We start from the raw sequence: 23,426 nt of genomic DNA, 5'->3' as shown, positions 1-23,426 counted from the left end.
ACTGATTAAAATAATTTAGTTCACATTATTATTTCAAAAGTAACTGTACACAATGTAATGTTTAGTTTAGTACATATTGATGTAAAATTATTTGCTAAATTTGGACAGAATGAAGGAAGAATAGTTATTGAATTGTTTGCTTTCCAGGTTTCAAGGAACAACTCGTGAAGTCCAAATGCCAGTGTTCTGTAAAGAATACATTATTTTCATTACTCCCAGTATTAGATTGGCTACCAAAATACTCATGGAAGAAAGATTTCGTGCCTGATCTTGTCTCTGGTATTACAGTTGCTATTATGCATATTCCACAAGGTAAGAAATCTCATTTTAGATGTTTTAACTCTACTGTAATTGAGTTTTTCTTTAAGGAATAGAGATTTCCTATGTTTAATGTGATAAACAATCCTGTATATGACAATTCTCTTTTACTGCAGTGTTCTTTGTAAAAGTTATTCATAATGCATTAAATAACATAGGTGTGTGAAGTTGTATGCTATTAGATGGGAGGAGGTTTTACATTGTATGTAGGAAAAATAATTCCTTTTGCGGGTGAAATGTATTGAATACACTAACACTCATTAATTAATTAAAATTTTGGGTAAGTAACTGGGATCTTCACCAATTATATTGCATTTAACAAATATAGCAACAAATGCATGTTGCACACATACAGGTAAGTTCGTTGTTCATTATGTTATTGGAATTTAACGTATTAAGCTAGAATTTGTTTAGACAATCTGTAATGTTTAGAATATGTTTAATGATTCTGATAAACCTGCTCACCTTTCATAGAGAAATTCATGTTCATACCATACCAACAAATCTCATGCAATCCGAAAACTGCCCTCTTTCTGTCTGGATGAAAGAAAAAGTATGTAATGCAAAGCTAGAAAGTGATTTATGCAAGAACATTCAATGCAACTGGAGAAATAAAGTACCTGAACACTTGTGTGCATTGACCATTTACCATTTCTCTTCTGTCTACAAATAATTATGCCCAGCGGCGTATACTCTGGGTCATCTAGGTAATCGCAGATGACCCGGCTGTATTTCTTTTTTTTAATATATATATATATATATATATATACATATATATACATTTCCTCGCAATATTCTTCCAAACCAATTTCGATGCATACATTTCCTTGCTTCCAGCGCGCGAATACTTCCAATCGTTTGCCACCGAATGTCCGGGAACCTTTCTCCAGCCGGTGGAATGACTTCAGGGAATCTCACCCTGACGTCATTCCTCCCGCTTTCCTTACAACCCTTGGCGAGGAGGGAGGAGAAAGGAAAGAGGGGGAGGAAACACTGCTTTTCAGGCGCGGTGATTCCGTGCCCAGGGTAAGCTCCTTCTTGTGAGAGTCCACCGGTCGCACTCTCAACCTTGAGAGCCTTTTCCGTTCCCTCCGCTCAACTAGGGAAAACATACCCGGTAGAGTGCGAAGAACAGGAAAACTGAATAACATGGGCAAACCAATTCTACGCTAATTTTCACTTTACATTTGCTTCTGTCTTGCTGATTTCTGTTACTTGAACATAAATTTATCAAAAGGGAAAAGCTTAAATATTGAAGATGAAGCAAACTGAATTAAAATTCAAGGCTTAAGCAATTAAAGCACCTATTTGCTGACTCCCCCCATCCTTGTATTTACAAAAATAGTGATTGTTTCTCCTCTCTAATCTTCAAAAGCAGCGAGAATACTTATCTCACGGAACTGAATATTTTTTTAAAGGGAAACCCCCCTCCCCGAAATCCTACAAATATCTAATTTAAAAAGTGTATAGTGGTAATTCATTTTACTTCATTAGCAGGATTAAACACTTTGCTTAATACGTTCTAATAATCTGAGATTCATCTTCAGGACTTCTAACCCCACTGTTTCAAATTTATGTGGCGGCTGATAATAAGGGATGATCCTCATCCCGAATTAAAATTCTGACTCTGACCTGCAATGATTCGAACTTTTAAAAACCTGTCAATTCGAGCTCGGAAAGGGATTTTTTTTATTATTCATAGGGAATTTCATTCTGAGCCAGGAACACAACAACAGAAGTTTGGCGCGTGAAACTGAATGCGTGTAGTCGTTGGCTTCGTGCTGTGCTTCGTGTTTATTATTTATTTAGGTGTTAGTGTTTGTCGTGATAGTGCTGTGTTAAAGGGTAATGGATGTGATACAAGATTTGCTGGTGAAACCTTTTGGAACAAGATCTTTTCAGGAGAAGTTGCAAATTGTTAATACAGGTAGGCCAGTGTCATCGCTTGAACTTATTTCTACACACAAAGACAAAATCGGGAATATGTGAGGCATTTTCGCAAGCAAATTATGACAAAACACCATGGTTGACAGGAAGTATAAGTGTTAATAAGCTTTGCATTTTTGTTCGCCGTGCTTACTTTTCGGGGCTGAAAAGAATGTATGGACGCGTGACTGTAATCTTTGCAACACTTGTGCCAAACATGAAAAATCCAAAAGTCACATAACTTCCTTTGTTAAGCTGCAATCTTTCGTTCTGAAAAAGGCATGCATGTCATTGTTGGTTGATCAATTAACAAAAACTTTGCTTTGTGAACAATGTTCGGATACTTGATAGGCCTCTGGCATGCTAGTGTGGTTTCCCATCAAATTCTACTACAACTCTGAAAAAAACAAAACAACTATGAGTGTGTCAGGAGCATATATTCTAAACTATCTGCAAAGCCCAAAGCCCAGGAATACAACACAGAAGAAAATCGGTTATGAAATATGCATAAAATTGTTCATTTTAATAAGACTGTCATGGTTCAGGAGTTGGCAACCTGGCTTATTTCAAGCTTTATGGCTGCGTAACACATGTGTGGTTATACTCAAGTATTGTCATCTCCTCGTAAAAGCTTAACAGTGTGTCCAACTTCCAACATAGATAGCTCTTGTAACAGTTGAGTAAATGCATACAGACAGATATTTTATCGATTGTAACACTACAGAAGGGTGAGATAGCCCATGTTTTGAATGCAGCATATTCCACTGGTGTGTTTATAGGATATAATCTCTGTGTACATGTGTGTTTGTGTTATAAGATTGTGTATATACACAATGTGTTATTGTCTTTGTAGGTATGGCTTATGCCTTATTAGGAGGAGTTCCACCCATAGTGGGAATATACATGGCATTTTTTCCTGTCATTATATATGCTTTCATGGGAACATCAAGACACGTGTCCATGGGTAAGTTTCAACTTTATATTTAAATTTTTTGCAGCTTTTTATATGGAATTTGCCATGCAATAAGGTAAGATGAGATAAGATTTATTTCATCCATGAATCACTTATTTGCATATACATGCAGTGATATCAGATATGTCAGTTTGTTTACAATATCATAAACAATGCAGTATAATAAACAATGAAATACAGTTTATGGTTACAGTGAAATATAGTAAAATTATAATACAATAATATGTTGCCAGTACAATGCATGGTAACTGTGGAATATATGTCATTGGGTACAACATAATGTAATGGAACACTGCAATGTAAATGTAACCTTATAACAGTAACCAGACCACGTTTGGAGAATCTGATACACATTGAGGTGCCTCAATATCATTATAGTATAATGTATATGTTTGACAATACCTATTTTATTTTTAATAAGATCTGAATTTGCAAAAGTTGTGGAGAAAAAATACATATATACATATATTATTGCAGGCTTAGATATTAGTAAATCTAGAAGCAGCAAAAACACTACACTATGGCATCATTCACTCTGTACTACGATATGCATAGGCGTAGTTTTGCCCGTCAACTTGGTGGGTTAGCTGGGGCTAACTTTATTCATGTTTTTATACATTACAAAAATCATCACGGGCATCCCTGGCAGGCAGGTGATCCCCACATCATCTTATCCGAAAGAAATTGAATTAATACGCTATTATAGATGGTAGCAAATTTATTAAAGAACACATTTTCTCTTTGGAATAAAGAAAGTATAATGTAATCTTTGTTCATGGTACGGAGCAAATTATAATGCTGCAAGACATTTAAAAACACCGTCTACATATGTAATGGAATAGTAAAAATTGAAATTTCCTTAATATCTATGCAACAAAACAGCATTTTCCTAATTTTACTACAGCTGAGAATCACTTGCGACTAGATTCGTAATTTATAGATGAAATATTATTTAATTATCCTGAAAATTACTTTTAAATGAAGATCGTCGAACAAACAACTTTTATATAACCCTGGCCAGGTGACTTCAAAACAACACCAATTATGACATTCAAAGCAGGTTTTATATGATCACTTTGCCTGCATTCTTTAATATTCTTTCTCAAATTCAATAGTCTATGCCTGTTTGCTCGACGCCTGACTTGACTACACCCTATTAAGAGTAATGCTAATGATCATTGTATCATCTGTGCCTTATTTCATAAACAGGTAAAGGTAAAAGGTAAAGTGCTCCCCTGTGCTTAGCACCATGCCATGAACGCGTATAGGGGGTGTGGGGGTAATGCCCCACACTTTCTTGATCCGGTCGTGAGTGGGGGTGATGTGATAGCATCACGCCCCTGACTGCCTTTACCTCCCAGGGTTTCCCCCAGGTACCCATGTTATTGGACGCTGGGTGGGTGCCTGGGCCGCTTCCCACGTTAGAAAAGTTCCCGGATTTGAACCGGCTGGGGATCAAACCCCAGACCTTTAGTATGTTAGTCAGATGCGTTACCAACTGAGCCACCGCAAACAGCATGAGCACAATACCAAATAATGATTTTCCGATAATTTCCAATCTCAAAAAGATGTCAACTAAAGATTAAAAGATTAAAAATCAGTACCTTTAGTTGATATTCGATTGTGAGCAATTAGCACATTACCAGTATCTCAAAAAGATGATTAAGATTTCTTGTTGTTATATAACCAGCATAAGCACTTATCCTTCCATGATAATCTTCCTGTGGCTTACTTGAAACAACAAATAAGCTTCTTCTTACCTTCACAATAATCAATTTATCCTGAGCCTCCAAGAGATACCTGAGATTTCTAGAACAGAATCCCTAGAAGTGATACACAAGATTCACCCATCACCAGGAGAGTTGAACACAACTTTCAACTGCACCACCTTCGTTCAATGAAAAATCCAAATAAATCCGCCCATCTGCATACATATTACATATTGGTGATGTGGTGCAACGTACACAAAGACTAGGAAAAGAGTGATTTCGCAAATGAATTGTAGTGACTACCATTTAATATATCAATTACGCACGATTGAATTGCTTCTACAGGATCACGACACATTCAGTGCCGGATCTACAAGCTGCAAAACCCTGAAGTGCGTGGGGGGCCAGAGACAAGTAAGCCTTTAGGGGGCCTTCATCTACTGACATAGTAGAGGGTTCCTATATACATATGCAAGAAATAAACGTAGTTATTCAGGGGTACAGAAATGAATACAATATACACACGTAAAGGTAAAGTTAAAGTTCCCTGTGCATGCCACTGTGCCATGAAGACATATTTAGGGTATGTGGGGGTAGGGCCCCACATATTTTGATGTCTGCCATCTTGGAGGTGATGTGATCAGCACCATGCTTTGGCTGCCTTTACCCCTCCCCCCAGGTACCATTTGTTTTGAGGCTGGGTAGGCCATGTATATAGAGCCGCTTTATGTGACTTACACAGATTAATTATTCACACATTAGTCGGTCCTGAGGTCGAGTATTTGTTCACTTTCACGGTTTGTCATGGATATACATGATGGATATAATATCTGAGAATTAGATAGGATGGCTAGGAAAGTGACAAAGATTATCGTGAATGAAAATAATAATCAAAAAGAAAAAGATGATAATGAAGAATGTAATAAAGGACATTTTGTCGGAATCCCCTATTTTAAGGGGGTTTCCGAAAAGATCGCAAAAACAATGAGAAAATACAGCTTAAAATGCGGGATGAAGGCCCCAAGAAATATTGAAAAGAATTTTACCGGGTACAAAAAGGGGGGAACAAGGATAACCCAGAAGAACAAAAAGGGGTATACCTGATCGAATGTGAATGCGGGAATGAATATATAGGGCAGACAGGGAGAAACATGCACACTAGATGGGACAAACATGATAAAGGTATTAAGGAAGGGGTACCTCAAACAGGCCTATCCGAACATATCATAATGAGTGGACATAGGATTATAAAAAGGGAAGTAATTAGGAAAGAGGAGAATAAATTGAACAGGAACATTTATGAAGCTGCCTTTATATGCACAGGAAAAAGGAATAAGCTTAACAGACATGATGGTAATCTGGAGGAAGGGTGGATCGCTTTTCTCAAAAAGTGGGATAAAGAGGTAAATACCGACACTAAAATGGGTTTTCATGTCACTCCTGAGGTTGTGAAGGCTGTCGAAGAAGAGAGGGAGTTCACCTTGGAATGGTGATGTATACGATCGTCAGAGGGGAACGCTGGAGGTGAAATTTCACCTTCCAAGCAGGATAGGAGCGCTCACAGTCCGTGTTCTACCCAACACTGACAGAAGTCACCAGTGGACTGTAATAGGTCTTCGATTTTTATTTGTTTTAGTTGTGGTTTTTGTTTTTAACAGGGAATTTTTAACCAGCAAAACATTCCATCGGAGTTTTTATACTGTCACCATAATTTTTTTTACCTTCTCTATCTTCAACCTGAATCCTCAACTTACGATTTAACAATGCGGTACCATGTTTGGCACCTAAAGTTTTCTATTTTATTACCTGATGAAGGAAGTAGTACAGACTTCCGAAACGTCATTCTGAAACATTCCTACTTACTCACGTAAGTTATTTATATATTTTTATTTGAATAGGTATTCAAATATAGCTGAGACCGTTGATTTTCCTCTACAAAATCCATGTTGAGATGTGTTTATGACATGGTATTAGATGTGTTGATGATATGGTATTTGCTAAGAAATGATGTGATTTGATTATACATGACAGTTTCAAGAATTTTTGAGAATGGCGAGGGCAATGAAACTGGTCTGTAATTTTCTGTGCTTTGTTTATCACCCTTCTTATGTATGGGTTTTATCTTGGCTTTGTTCATTTTATCTGGAAATAATTCTGTTGAGAGTGACAGATTTGCTATGTGACACAGTGGTTGGGCAATGTGAGAGTTGCTCTGTTTGATAATTGTGTGTACAAATTAGATATGATTAGGGCTGAGCCGATGTATCGGTATCAGAAAGTATCAGTTTGAATTCATCTACTGATACCAGCTGATACTTTTCTGACATACTGATCTTCCATGGGGTCTGAAAAAATACCACGCAACACTTTCACAGATTAATTATCCTCGAAATTGTGCAAAATTCAAACTTTGTTTTTATTTGCATAAATTTTGCACAAGAAAATTTATTTTTTGATTACATAAAATATATTTTAATATTCTGATGCAATGAATTTCTTGGTAAATTCATGCATATAATTGGAGATTATTTACACACCAATATTGAACAATATTTTGAACATATTTTAAGTATTGCAATTTTCAAGTATTGCTATCGGTATCTGTGGAAATTGGTAAGAGCATCAGTTCAAAGTGGTATTGGCTCAGCTCTAGATATGATCACTACTTTCTTGTATAAAGAATTTGAAATTCAATCCTATCCCATTCCATTTTCACTTGCCAGCCTCCTTTCTTGTGTTTATTATTAAGTAGTTGTTCCTGTTGTGAATTACTGATTAATTAATGACATTCTCTTGTGGAAGGTGGATGACTTTTATTTTATCTCTTGCTCACTAGGTTCATTGCTTGTATGTGATGATCATAAGCATTTGGAAATAGCAGTTGGCCAACCTCCGTGACAGAGTGGTTAGCACAGCACACTACGGTGCCATGAGTCCTGGGTTCGAACCCTGGCCTGGGCATGGGTGTTCTTTGTGAGTGTCCTTTCATCAATTTCATCATCATCACTCATCCTCATCTTCATGATTAGTCAAAAGTGGCAGAGAAGGAAAGTAAAAAAGACGAACAAAATCAATTAATCATTGGAAATAGCAGTTGCTTTTTTCTAGTAACATTAACAGCAAACCAGTTACGTTTTAGAATGAGTAACTAGCTCAGTTAAGAGGAATAAAGTAGCTACTTTTATATGTGTTTCCAATTCATGGATACTATTTCTTGCTAGAAAAGTGAATTTATGTTCACAATTACTTCATGGTAAGCATTCATAATTGTTCTTAATGACATGCTCCAAGTTCAAGAATAAAATTTCCAATAAGTTAAAAAAAATATAGAAAAAATAGAAAAATCATGTTTCCTTTATATAATAATAATAATAATAATATATCTTTATTGAGCGGGCGAGGTTCAGCGTACGCTGTTCTCCCACCTAACATTTGTGGACTCTAGGAGCCCACCCCTTGCTTGGGAGTACTATATTTTCTGCTATGTAAATTCTATGTTCCTCTATAAATTTGATGATAATGTTTAATTAGAACATCATGTTAGGTATAAATATTAGCATTGGAAGTATTAAAACTTAATAAAGTAGTATCATTTTTGCATTACTTCATTGGCTTTTTAAATAATCTTAGTTTAGCCGTCCCCTGTGGCAGAGTGGTTAACACAACCCTATGATGCCAAGGGTCCCGAGTTTGAATCCCAACATGGGTGTGGGTGATGTTTGTGAGTTTTCATCATATCATCACTCATCCTCATCATCACAATTAGCCAAAAGCAGCTAATAAGTGACGCTAAATAACAAAAATCAAAATATGTTTATCTTGAAACCTAAAAAAAAAAACAAATTACAAATAACTAAAATATACTTGGATAGAGAGAGAGAGTTGTCTTGTGCAATATTTAAGAAAATGTATAGGTTGTACAAGTTGATCGAGGTGTCCCCTTATTGAGAAAGTAATATTTCAGATAGTAGCATGGGAGTGCTAGGGTTAAGGTAGATTGTGGGTAAATTGTTTGTTTCATATGTATTTGGGAGGGAGAAGGGGATATACCCATTTCTTTATCTTCCTTAATCCACCCATGTTAGAGTAAATTTCTGGTAAATGCATATTGCTCTTATTTTTCCCTAGGAACCTTTGCTGTGGTGTGCATGATGACTAGCAAATCTGTTATGTTGTACTCGACCAGTGAAGCAAGCACAGAATTGGCCAGGAACAGTAGCTTAAATAGTAGTCATTCAGTAATAGTACCTGACAATCTATCTGAATCTCTTACTCCGATCCAAGTGGCAGCAGCCGTGTGCTTTACTGTTGGAATGTGGCAGGTAAAATTTTATACTGTACTCACTCTGATCTGTAGTTATTTCTAATGTTTTGCATTTTCAACTAACATTTTCCTTTCCAATCATTTAGTTTCATTCACCTTTGTATGCAGTTAACATTAGAACGGTTTTTGTTATTTTTTACATGCATAGTATAAACCTTTTAACACAATTCACAGCCAACTTTGGGAGGGCATTTAAATGGCCAGCCCAGGCATTTTCTGAATCCAAACCTTCCTAAAAAAAATGTGACCTCCATCTTAAATTTTAGAGTTTTTCAAAATGGCTCCCCGGAGGCTACAAATGGCTCTTTCTTGTCGACTTTTTCAGTCAGGCAGATAGGAACTTGACCTCTTTGAGGGTTTCTGCTGGTGTACCCTACCGATGAACCCCCGTTGGTCCTCCAAGGATCCAAATGTGTTGGACCCCCTGGAGCCCGTGACAATTTGGTGCTCTGGACATGCTCTCAGGTACCACATTGGACCTCTCCCCAAAGTCACGTGGTGCACTCCTTTTCATTTGCCTATCAACGCGGGGAAGAAAATGCCCAAAAGACCTGAAAAAAAAAAGGACACCGCAGCTAAACGACCATAGTCGTTTACGGGCAAATACAAGCACATGCTTTTAACCAGTGATCAGAATGCTACATTTTAAAAGTAGCTTCGCTACAGCTACCGCTACTTATCCAAAAATGTAGCTTCGCTACAGCTACAACTACATTTACTAAAAAGTAGCTCGCTACGCTACTCATGTGCGCTACTCGCTACTTCGCTACTTTTGCGCTACTTCTGCATATACAAATAAAGAAAAATATTGAAACAACCACATGGATATTCAAAAGAAGCCCCTAGTATGATAGTTGTACTTACTGGAAAATACGATCGTAGATCATTATATGAGCGTAATTTGTTAGATGTTTGCTCTAACTTTGCAGATAGCTGGGGGGGTGCTTCTTTGGTATAGCTAAATGAGCGACAGGTGGAGATATGCTTTATGTAAGTTTCCTGTTGGGAATGCTTCCCTGAAGGCACAGTGGAAACTTTGTCATCTTGTAATCAAAGGGTCCCAGGTTAGAGACCTGGCGGAGGCACTAGTGGTTCAGATCCCGTCTGGATTAGCTCGTCTCTGTGCATAAAGTGGACTCAAAACAAAAACTAGGAAAGACGCCTAGTTGGGAGGATGGATTCTCCTGCTCCTCCATTCCCCACACTGCTCATCATCATCATTCACCATTCTTCCTGATTCTCACAATTAGCCAAAAGTGGCAGAAAGAGACTCTAATAACAAAATAAACCATTCATCCTCATTGCCATGATTAGCAAAAGGTACAGAAAAGCGACGTAAAAGTAGAAGAATTACATACATTTGGAAACTGTATATTAACTAAAGAAAATTATAGTTTCTGAAGAAAAGTCAATATCTCGTACATACTTTTTAAAATATCATAAAATATATTGAGGAAAGTAGTGTGTAAACTCGTGTTGTAAACGTATTGCAATTTTAAAATTTCTGAAAAAATATTATATCGAAAATAATTGTAATTCCAAAAAGTGCATTTCTATCATTCTTGTAACAATAATTTCTTGCTGGTGAGATCCTATATGATAACAATGATTAATGCTGAACCATTGATTGCTGGCAGTATTGCTTTGTCATTGTAGTGGAGACTGAATTGCTAGTTTTTGCGCTGCAAGTTGTGTTTTACACAGAGATTAATGACATTTACCTGCCTCTTACACCATGGATATCAACAGGATTTGTTCCTGGGGTGGTGCAAATGAGGCCTTTGTTTTAGGGTTGCCGCAAACGAGGCGTTTCTCTCCAAAATAGCGATGCAGCTAAAAAAAAACGTAGCTGTTAGCCAGAATATATTCATATATGCCAGTTCAGTTTAGTTATCTGGATATTAGATGTATTCTATACTAATGAAATATATTACGCAGATACCTATAATCTGCGATATCAGGATATTTATAATCTAGATTATTCGTATTTCCATGTAATAGACTGTCTTTATGAACTTCCTCCAAAAGTAAGCGTTAATGTCGATTTGTTTTAACGCTGTGGTCACTTTCAAAAGTTTCCTCATAATGCAGAGAAGAAATGTAGCTGTAGCAAAATTCGCTACAACTACAGGAATTTTGTAGCTTCGCTACAGCTACAGCTACAATTTTCAAAATGTAGCACCGCTACAGCTACCGCTACAATTTTTGTAGCTAGCTCAAGTAGCGAAGCTACAAGTAGCACGCTACTTCCGACCACTGCTTTACCAACCATGGTCATTTACAGGCAGCAATGTGTTTACTAGGGGCACTAAAATCTGTCTCACTAGAAGGCAAAGATCACCCTACCATAAGGAAATGGTGACATCACTGACTCAATGCCACAGTGATATACTAAGAATTGCTATGTGAATCACAAAGCTGAAAATCATGGGAAAGGTACGGAAACAACTACCACTGCTGCCAAGGGTGTCCCCAGGATTTTTTTTCAAGGGGGAGCAGAGTAAGATTTCACATCTTACCATTCAGTCTTACAAACTTATATTTCACCATTATACTTATTATTTTACAAATCACAGAATTGAAATTGATATGAAAATAACTTGGCATTGTTGACAAGTTCAGAATTGAGTACACTGTTTAAATAGAAACTGGATTCACCTTGCTTACTTTCCATAAACATTGATAAATTTGTTTATAAATAGTTATTTGTCTTTTTGTACTTTTTTATGATCCAAATATCAAACAAGAGACCACTTAACCTGCTCTCTTTCATGGTACTTGATACATGCTTTCATGTGCCGAGAGGTACTGTAAAAAAGTAATTCAAAATGATGGTGCATGAATTGTCATGGTCAAGAAATTCCAAAGGATCATGTTTAAAAGTGGTTAATTCTTGCTCTTTTCTGCACTATAAGTGTCTGAAATTTCTGAAATTAACAGTTTTTATCCTCGAAGTGCAAAAGCAATCACTTGAGGAGGAAATTGTGTGTAAAATTCAAGATTTTACAGCATCAGGAAGTGATGAATTTTTCAGTACTGAATGTCAGGATTATAAAATGTCCCTTTCCAATCATGCCCCACACATCCTTAGTTATGGCACTCAACATGGTTACAATACATCTGGTAAAAATATTTTCTTGTTATTTTGTTGGGCATGGCAGTTAATTGCTGTAACTTATGCATGTCACATAAAACAATATTATTTGTAATAAGATATGGCTCAGTCATTATGGCATCTGACTACCATGTGAGAGACCCGGGTGTGATCCCCGGTAGGGGAGAACCGGGATTTTTTCCAGCTGTTCAAGTGACTCCGGCACCCACCCAGCGTCATATAAAGTGGGCACCTGGAGGAAACTCTGGGGGTTAAAGGTGGCCAGGGTCATTGTGCTGATCACATCAGCCCCACCTTCGGCTGTGATCAAGAAAGTGTGGGGTCTTCACTCCACACCCCTTATATGCCTTCATGGCATGGTGCAAAGCACAAGGGAGCACTTTACTTTTACTTTTTTTTTATTAGATATTGCTACACTTTCACTATTCGAATTTTATGAAATTTTTCCAGATAACTCGAGGGGGAACAAGTTCCCCTTCTGCCCCCTCTTGTGGGCCCCATTTACTGCTGCCAATATAGCTTTTGGGATTCAGAGTTTTACCTACGTATGGGTATTTTTCCTAGTTAGGATTAAGTGAGCCCAAAAATTTGTTTCATTTGACTCCACATTTTATTTATTCACTGTATGAGAGTAGGAGGGATATTTAATAGACATGTGTGTATATATACACCTAAGCTGTACATTTTATCAAAAGAAAAGTAACTCATTTTGTCTTCTTTTGCAGTGTTTATTAGGTATTTTACAATTAGGAGTGTTAAGTGTATTGTTGTCTGAAACATTGGTTAGTGGATTTACAACTGGAGCTGCTGTTCATGTCTTAACTTCACAAGTAAAGAATCTCCTAGGCGTTAAAGTGAAAAGATACAATGGACCCTTAAAAATTGTGTATGTGAGTATACATTATATAATTTTGTTACATTTTAAAATGCACACAATACGAAATAATTATATTTTGATATACATTTGTGACTTGTTTATGATTATTGCATTTTTTTTGCTTGAATAATTAATTATTTGTTATTAGTTATTTGTACTATTGGGTTAATTGGAACAGAAGGAAAGTAGATGTCATGGTCTTCACTGAAGGCTCTATCCCAATATTCATTTGGACTGATGAAGCCTCCCTGATGGCGCAGTGGTAGCGTCGTCGCCTTGTAATCAAGGGGTCCCGGGTTCGATACCCGGTGGAGGCACAAGTGGTTCGGATTCCACTTTAAACTGTAGGTCCAGTCCCGATTAGCCTTACTGTGCATAAAGTGGACTTAAAACACCAAATCAACCAATCATTTGGACTGAGGAGTTGAACAGGAGTCAGCTTTGTTTAGTGGCCCTGTTGGCATGAGTCCAGGAAGAAATTTTTTCATCATCATCCTTCGCCGTTTCCTGCCTCGGCTGGGTCAGCATAGAAGTCAAGCCTCTCCATCTTTTCCTGGTCTTCCACCACTCCTCTCTTTCCATGTGTTCCAATCTTGTTCTCTTCTCCTAACACTCTCCACTATCTGCTCTTTCCATCGACATCTTGGTCTCCCCCTTGGCCTTATTCCCACCACTCCTTATGCATTGTAAGCTCTTACTGGTAATCTTTCTGCATCCATCCTCTTCATGTGTCCGAACCACCTCAGCTGTGCCTGATCTATCCTGTCCTGAAGCTTCACCACACCCACTGTCTATCTGATCTCCTCATTCCTTATTGCATCCCTTCTAGTCTTCCCCAATGTACTTCTTAAAAATTTAATCTCCACTGCCTGCATCTTTCTTTTGTCTCTCTCTGTCATTGTTCAAGTCTCTGCTCCATATGTAATTATTGGCACATAGTATGTGTTGTATATTGCCTTCTTGCATGTCATAGATTCATACATCCCTGTTCCATATTAATCTTCGAATGCTTTGATAGAGTCCACCACTCATTTGTCCTCTTCTGTTTACCTCCTCAGACCATTGTTTGACTTACATCATGGTCCTTCTTGAGAAACCCAATAAACATTTCAAAATAATTTCGTATAGAAAGTACTCATTGTTCGATATGGAGAGTTTTGAAACAGACGCTAAAAATTTTCACTGGGACAATATTAAGCATTTAGAGAGTATTGACAAAAAGTAAACTTTCTTAATAATGGTATTAAGACTATTTTCAATAAGCATGCCCCTATACGTACTGCACAAATAACAAAGAAAAAAGTGCCGTAGATAACTGACAATACCAAACTATTAATGAAACTTAGAGATAATGCTCTCAGAAAATATAAACTGACGAACAATCCGTCACATTGGGATTATTATAAAGAACTGCGGAATTTGACCACGTCGGTTATAAGACAGGAGAAGAAAGCCTACCTCTCATTCCACATCAATAGAAACATCCATGATTCGAAATTAATGTGGAAAGAGATAAAGAAATGTGGTATTTACGGAAAGGTGGAGCCGAGTGTCCCACACTTTTTAAATGTTCCGCATATGTTAAACGCCCACTTTATTGACAGCGCCAGTCCCTTGAACTAAGAAACCGATCTCATCCTCGAAGAGTGCGAATGCTTCCTTACAACTTCATTTACTGAAAATGGCGACACCTTCTTTCAGCCCGCCAAAGAAGCAGAAATTGCACAACTTGGGTCCAAAATCCATTCCAATTCTTGTGGCACAGATGGCATAGACCTAAAAATGATAAAGCTAATTCTTCCACACATTCTTTCACCTCTGACCCACTTGATAAATTTCTCGTTAGATAAGAACACCTTTCCCCTTGCATGGAAGGAGGCTAGAATCCTGCACTTACCGAAGAAATGACATGTGACAGACATGAACGACTTACGACCAATTAGTATATTACCTGTGTTATCAAAAGTTATCGAGAAAGCAGTGTACAAGCAGATAGAAAGTTTTGTTACCAAAAATCAAATATTGCCTGCAGTACAGTCTGGTTTCCGACCTTCCCACAGCACCGCAACGGCGCTCATGAAAGTAACAGACGACATTTTACAAACACTAAACGAAAGTAAGGCTGCAGTCTTGGTGTTGCTTGACTTGTCCAAGGCGTTTAATCTTGTATCTCATCAGCTACTCCTTTCGAAAATGAGTTACTATGGTTTTTCGCCGGGAGCAATAAAATGGTTCCAGTCTTACCTTACTGGGTGAGTGCAATCCATGATGCTTCCATCAGGAGCTACATCGACTCCCCTTATGATACTTTCAGGGGTTGCGTGCGCAAGGAAGTATTCTAGGCCCTTTTCTATATTCCCTCTTCACTGCCGACCTACCTCTGCATGTACGACACAGTGCACTTCATTGTTATGCAGACGACACGCAGCTGATGTTGCCAGTACATCCCAAAAATGCAAAACCAGCCATTTGTCTCCTGAACCGTGACCTTGATGCTATATATAAATGGTGTAAACATAATGGTCTTGTAATTAACCCCTGTAAATGCTGCTTTACATTAATTGGTTCTAGTGCTGCCTTAAATAAAATTCAAATAAATGGGTTATCAATTAATATTAATGATGTGAGGGTCCCACACTGCACAACTGTTAAGAACTTAGGTGTGATATTTAATCAGAAACTTGACTGGCAAAACCACGTAATGTCTCAGAGTTCAAAAGCTTATGCTATACTTAGATCACTATAAATCATCGTACTTACTTTCGTCTGATGTTAAATTGCAAGCTCTCGTTCTTCCCATTTTCGATTACTGTGATGTTGTTAATTTAACAAAAAAAGAATGCTAAAATTGCACAAAAAGTACAGAATTCTTGTATACGTTTTGCATATAGCTTGAAATGAAGGGATCATATACTGCCTTACTTAAATGACGTTAATTGGCTGAATATGGCACGACGCAGAAAACTCCATCTGGCCTGCACAATATTCAAAATTCTGCAAACAAAAATACCGACATACTTATACGACAGACTCCTATTTAGACACGACATACACAACTACATGACTCGACACTGTAAGAAACTTCATCTGGAAAGATTCTCAAAATCCATATTTCTGTCATCCTTCAAAGCTGCTTCTGCATATTGTTGGAATGCGCTGCCACCAGATGCTACCTCGTGTGCAACATACAACAACTTTAAAAGGGCAGTAACAGAAGTACTTCTACATGAGCAGGGACAGAGCCTCAGTACACATGACTAGATTCATCATGCTTATTTTGAAATCAAGACAAAAAAAAATGAGCAGATTTGAACCCAAGATGATCATTTTGATGTGTGAATGAGTAAAATTGTCTTTATCTTTTTAGTGTGTTAATTACTGAATACATAATTATAATTCATTCATTATCATTCATAATTACTTTGATGTGTGAGAATGAGTAAAATTGTCTTATCTTTTTAGAGTGTTAATTACTGAATGCATAATTATAATTAATTTATTATAATTCATAATTACTTTGATGTGTGTGAATGAGTAAAATTGTTTTTATCTTTTTAGAATGTTAATTACTGAAATATTTAGAAGTGAAAATGTAATGGAATTCTTATGTTATAGTAGTAATTATATTTTGTTTGTTTTATTGTATTAGATTTTGCAGGTTAAGTGGTAGAGCAGCCACAGGCTGAACTTCGCCCATGAATAAAGAATTTCTAATTCTAATTCTAATATGTTGGGCCCTACCCCACAAATACCCTAAATGTACCTTCATGGCATGGTGCTATATGCACAGGGAACTTTAACTTTACCTTTAACTGTATATATTGTATTAGTGAAATGCCAGAATAGAGTTGAAATACCGTATTTATGCATGTAGTGCGTTTGCGTGTATAATGCGCACTCTGGTTTTGGATGGGTAAAAGTGACAAAAAATTATATCTCATATATAATGCACAGTACAATCCAGTTTCAAGAAATGGCTTTCTTAGTTGTAGGTTGTAAATCTGTTGCTATGCTGATCAAGAGTGAATGACATCATACCTATTCAATTGCTCATTCCTTTTTCAAAATATATACTTTTTCTTTCTGTGACTAATGTAACATTTATACGAGACACATTCAGGAGCTTCCAAATAGTAGTTAGCAGCACAAGATTTCTTCCATGAAGGAATTTACACACTCCATGTATGTCATATTATTTGGCCAATAATACATTTTAATTTTTATTATATTTTTCCTTATGTTTTCTTTCATCCGAAGTACCATAAAAATCAGAACGTTGCTTCATTTTTTGTCATTTATTTCAACAGCATTTTACATTAGTGTCATTATCTTGCATGGAATACTGTTTCCATATTCAGAAACTGCAGGATTCAAGCTTTACAACGATATAGTATAACATGATAGGGTTCCGTAAACATGAAAAATCAATGCAAGTGTCCCAAAATTATGGAATTACCTGTACGGTTTCATGTTGGCTGTCTGAATTATTCCGTGCATAATATGCACTACAGTTTTTGGGGGCAAAAATTTTGGAAAAAGTGCACATTATACATGAGTAAATACAGTACTATCAGACTTTTTCAAAGCATAAAATTTGTATTATTTTGCATATCTAAATGTGTATTTTTTTAAAAGTAACAACCATATTGTTTCTGAGTTTCTTCTATTTTTTTCAGACTTACATTGATATTTTTAAAAACATCCAATATTCAAACCCAATGGCAGTTGGTATTTCAGCAGCAACAATGGTCATTTTAAGTATATATAATGAAGTAATAAAGGTGAGTTCATATGATGTATAAAAGTTATTGGTAATGAGGGATTTAATGATGAGAATAGTTTATATGTATAAAAACACACATTCACTTTAACAAAGTACCACTTTCCGAAATTTCAGTCCTTCACTAAGTTTACTGCTACTATACTCAATCCTGTGAATCTCTGGAGCAAGGCTGTGCAAGAAGGAGAGAGAGTGAGTGAGTGGGCGGAGTGAAGCAGTATACACACTACTGCAAAGACTAGTAACTGCAGTTACTCTCCCCCTCCATGCAATCCCGTTCCCTCTCATGTGTTCCATTCATTTTAAATTGTAAAACGAATAAAATAATGAGTCCTATTAGTATAATTTATTGATATTTTATGTTTTTATGTGAGTAAATATGCTGGAATAAAATATGTAAGTATATAAACATCTGGGTTCTAATAATGATTAAATTAATTAGTTGGAAAAGTGACATTAAGTAAAAAAAACCAAAATCATGATTTCCTGATTTTTATTGAGATTCGATTTCAATTTTAAAGTATTGCATCTTATTGTTTGGAATGTTTATAGAAAGGAAGATAATCGACTATTTGATTTTTCTGGTCGATGTGAATATAATAGATATTTTCTCACAAGGGAGGTTATCTAAGTGCCCCCCTCCGATTTTCATGAAACTTGGCAGGTGTATAGAGGGGCCCAAAGGAAGAAATACGTATTTTTTTGTTTCAGCTAAAAAACTGTTTTAGGGGGCAAAACCTCCCCTCAAATGTCGAGATGAGGACAAATTGCAGTGGGGATCTGACCCCTGTGTCCCCTTCCGATTTCCATGAAACGTGGCAGGTGTATAGAGTGGCCCAAAGGAAGAAATACGTGTTTTTTTGTTTTGGTTAAAAAACTGGCGGGTACACAAGTGGAGCATTTGAGATATGAAGTGCATGTCACTGGGAAACACAGCTATCACCGACGAGAATAAGAAAGGCAAATATGCCACGCGAGAGCATACAATGTGACAAAATGCGTTACATAACACACGATACATGCTTGACACATCATCATGTGCAATGCACCCACCACTACGTATCACCTATGGGCAGTCTGTCAGGAGATACCTCACAAGCAGAGGAGATAAGAGTAAGGAAACATGAAATGGTGCCAGGAGGCCACTGTTAAACACAATTATCAGGTGTGCTGTAGTGGGATGGTATGTACGATATGACATCATGAATCCAAATTCCGTATGTGTGACCCCGTATATAAAGGCTCACAGAAGAAAATAAGGACAATCGTTCTTTATGGAGGTACCATGTTGAATGTAGTGAAAGTGGTCTCACTTTTAATACAGGCATTTAATGCCAGTAGCCCATCTCCTTTAACGGCAGAGGAGGCATATGTTGCAGACATTGTGAAGGACGTCATTGAAAGATGTACAGAAGATCCTGCGTACATCGTTGAATTTGCTACTTCCTTGGACTTTGACCAGCAAGATGATGCATATGCACATGCTTCGGAAGATACAGATGATGACACTGAAGAAGACTACACCGACCATTGTTCACCACATACCGTATCCATTGGATATAAACGAAGAGCAGTTGACTTTTGGAGGAGTGGACAGAAGCAACGTTTGTCTCTGACCACCGTGCAAAATCAGTATAAGAGGGTTACCTCAACACGGCAACTATGAAGATGGGAAGAGCAGGTACGTGCAGGAGAAACACGGAAAGAAAAGCTGTGTCAGGCTTCCAAATACATTTTAGAAAACTTTAGTGATGCCGTGCAAGCACAGGTTCCAATTCATGATATTGATATTCGGAGATTGGGTCTGCAAGCTAAAGCTGAATTGGATGTTCCTCGGTTTACAGCATCACGGTTTTGGCTTTGGAAATTCAAGAAAGCACGTCACATCGTTTCCCGGAAGGTCACCAAATTCATTTCATGCACATCTTCTGTGGATACTGTTAAATCATGTATTGCACAGTACTCTCGGAAATGTGTTTAACTCTGATCAAAGTGGTTTTAATTTAGAAATACACAGTGGTCACACCCTAGCTATTAAGGGAACGAAGAAAGTGGAAACTATCGTGCAATCTGTTGCATCCACAACACACAGCTACACCATTCAACCAATTATTTCGGCCACGGGAGAGGTGTTGTCTCCTCTCTTCGTTGTTCTGAAGGAATCTGAAGGTACCTTTGGACTCTATGTCAACCGAACACTGTTCCGTCCAGCAAATTTGTTCATTGCAGCCTCTACATCGGGGAAACTGACAACAAATCACTTTAAGACCTGGCTCAAGGATGTGTACTTCCCAAACACAGGTGATTTTGGTGCTCTGTTATTGGATTCGTGGAGTGGATATAGTGATATTGTTATGCGAGAGGTGACACCAAGGGACAAAAACATTACTCTGTTGACAATACCTAAAGGATTGACTGGCACTCTCCAACCATTAGATGTGTATGGATTTAGGATTTTGAAAAATTTCATGCAACTGTTTTCCGATCTTGTCCTGTTACTGCACAGTGACATTAATCTCCACCTACGCAATAACATTATGAAACTACAATCACTCACACATAACCAGTTGTCCTCACCCAGGTTTCGACACATCTTCCAATACGCACGGTATAAGAGTGGGTATCTTCCCGAAAGGCCACCTCAATTTGAGAATCCGGTGGCATTCTGTTTTGGTGGTGACAGTAATCCGATATGTGATGTTTGTGGTGCAGTGCAGTAATCAGATGTGCATGGTGTAACTGAACATTTTGTTTAAATCATTTTTTTAGGAGTACCATTACTGTGACGAGTATGTACATTGACACCGTGGAAGCAACAATGGGGGCGGTTTTCAATGTGATGCATGGGTGCTTGTCTTTACTTTGTGTTGGCAGATCGGTTACCATAACGTTGTTTTGTGTTACTTTCTGATGGTAATAAATGTTTTATACATGCTGTGTATTCATCTGTGGAACTCTCCTCTTGTGTCCTTGGCTATGGATATCACCTATATGATATCTAGGTCATGCTTGATAGGGTTATGGTTCCCATGTGCGGCTATTTTGATGCTCCGTTACCCTGCTCTGGTCCATCTATTGTTATGCCCTTCCCTATCCGGGAACAACGGTGTCTATGAATTCGGCATCTCTCTACAATTGCACTGCGTTTGGTACCGACAATCCTACAGTTCTGTGCTGTGTGTGTTCCAATTATATGAGCGTGTTCTTCCTATGCCAGATTTATGTGGTTTCGGGGTCAGATCCCCACTTCAATTTGTCCTCATCTTGATATTAGAGGGGAGGTTTTGCCCGCTAAAACTGTTTTTTAGCCAAAACAAAAAAACACGTATTTCTTCCTTTGGGCCCCTCTATACACCTGCCAAGTTTCATGGAAATCAGAGGGGGACACAGGGGTCAGATCCCCACTTCAATTTGTCCTCATCTTGACATTAGAGGGGAGGTTTTGCCCCCTAAAACTGTTTTTTAGCCGAAACAAAAAAATACATATTTCTTCATTTGGGCCTCTGTATACACCTGCCAAGTTTCATTGAAATCTGAGGGGGACACTTAGATAACCTCCCTTGTCAGTAGTAGTATCTTAAAATGAAATCTGTTAATTTAAAAACATTATCTCTTTTAATATAGCCACGTATCAGCAAGAAGTTACCAATTCCATTGCCAGTCGAGTTAATTGCTGTTATTATCGGAACTTTAGCCTCTATGTATGGGAACTTGGAAAGAGATTTCCAGATTCAAGTAGTTGGAGAAATCCCTACAGGGTAAGTAAAAGTTTATTAGCATTTAAAAATATAATTTAAGTTGTCCTTTCAGATATGAACACAGTTATGACCCAAAACTTCAAGATTGAGAATTTTCCTCAAACTGAGAATATTGAAGTTTGAGTATTTTAATTTGATTGCATGCATACAATCATCACAGTCAAAAGTAGTTCATGGTTATTGAGCAGAAAGTCAATGTATTAGGATCTTTTCTTCTACACATGTGTTTAATAATACTGGATCTGTTTAACATATTTGTAAATATGTTATTGAAAGAAAATAAATAATATATATTTTTAAATTTTACCCACTTTATTCATGTTAAATCTTGCAATCAGTACTGATTACATGGTTCTGAGAATATACAGATCCAGTAAGAATAAGATACCTGGTTCTGAAACTCAAAATCAGGTACTCACAGAGAACTACAGTGGAACCTCGATTATACGTTTTTCAGGAGACCAAGGTGAAACAACTTAAAATGTGGGAAAATGTAAAATCGAGGAAAATTTAGAAGCATTTTGGTCTATTGGGACCATGGAAATTGAATGTATAATGTGGGGAAATGTAATACTGGGTAACATAAAATCAGGGTTCCACTGTATATGGTTGAATAGCAATTTGAAAAAATGCCCTCTTGTATGGATGCCTTGTCATGTCAAGCAGGTTTAGTAGGTAGGACATCTATCATCATTTCTTTCATTTTTGATCACCATTTCTAATCTTTCATCAACCCATCATATCATTCATGCACATTTCTGTTCCCTCCTGCAGCTAGAGGTCCTGTTAGAGGAGAAAACCTTGATTTTGAAAAAAACACTACCTTCTTCAGCACAAAGGGGGTGCCAAGGTGACTTTTTTAAGACCCTGAATTAAAAACCAACTTTGTAGGGATACAAAATTTATTTCAGCTGGGAGGAAACCTCCTTGAGCATGCCTAGGATGGGACAGACAAGTAACGTCACTTTCATGCAATGTTGTCTTGTTACTAGCACAGTCAAAACAGCTGACAGTAAACATGTCTTGGATGCATGGGGGAATGAGTCATTCCCTTACAAAGTAGAACACACACTATTTTATTAACTATGTTTATAAGGTACATTTATTTTTAGTTTCATTCAAACTATCCTTACGTAGATGCATATCTTTTTCTGAGGGCTAGAGCAGAGGTTCTGTTGGAAAAACCATGAGACATGTGTCTTCATCCTGGTCCTAGTAGCCAGCAGACACCACCAGTATGTCAGTCACACTCAGGGCTCGGTTATTCCATGCCACTTTGGGAAAATGAACACTCAGCATTCTTTCTAGATCTTCGGCAAAGGGAACGCAAGAGCACTACTCATTCCAGCCCTATAGCTTCTTTCAAGTTAAATCTGCCTAAGGAGTATTTATATTGCAGTTTTTTCTTCTTTATCATCGAATTTTGTGTTGTGAGTTATTCCAGTCAGTTTCATTTACATTATTTCTGGAATTTGTATCAAAAACATACGTTTAAAATTCACACTTAACAGTTGTCCAATTCACTGCAGTTCAGTTAACTTAAAGGGAATGAATGCCTCCTCAGAACTGATTCTGGGTCTTGAGGCAGCTGCAAAGTAGGGGAGCAGGGGAGAGTGTAGGTGGGTGCTGGAGACACACTTCATCCA

The 23,426-nt window shown here is 37.4% G+C and overlaps 2 protein-coding genes across 2 annotated transcripts in view; both read left to right on the top strand.

Annotated features, from left to right (window-relative positions):
* The window catches only part of LOC145984298 (prestin-like), a 117,192-nt gene that overhangs the window by 61,245 nt on the left and 32,521 nt on the right, over window positions 1-23,426 (top strand). Inside the window, exons 3-8 of the mRNA XM_083117941.1 lie at window positions 148-312; window positions 3,098-3,208; window positions 9,055-9,248; window positions 13,091-13,255; window positions 17,919-18,023; window positions 21,647-21,780. Coding sequence (XP_082974067.1) covers window positions 148-312; window positions 3,098-3,208; window positions 9,055-9,248; window positions 13,091-13,255; window positions 17,919-18,023; window positions 21,647-21,780 — 874 coding nt within the window. The remainder of the gene's footprint in view (window positions 1-147; window positions 313-3,097; window positions 3,209-9,054; window positions 9,249-13,090; window positions 13,256-17,918; window positions 18,024-21,646; window positions 21,781-23,426) is intronic.
* LOC145984328 (uncharacterized) lies at window positions 19,685-20,742 on the top strand. The gene is given in 3 exon segments (XM_083117982.1): window positions 19,685-19,703; window positions 19,762-19,990; window positions 19,992-20,742. Coding segments are annotated over 3 exon segments (999 nt in total).

The sequence above is a fragment of the Lepisma saccharinum genome, chromosome 2 (assembly GCF_977018435.1).
Source record: "Lepisma saccharinum chromosome 2, izLepSacc3.1, whole genome shotgun sequence".
Classification (NCBI taxonomy): domain Eukaryota; kingdom Metazoa; phylum Arthropoda; class Insecta; order Zygentoma; family Lepismatidae; genus Lepisma; species Lepisma saccharinum.
Note: the sequence above shows the minus strand (reverse complement) of the source record. Positions and strands in the feature narration are given on the sequence as shown.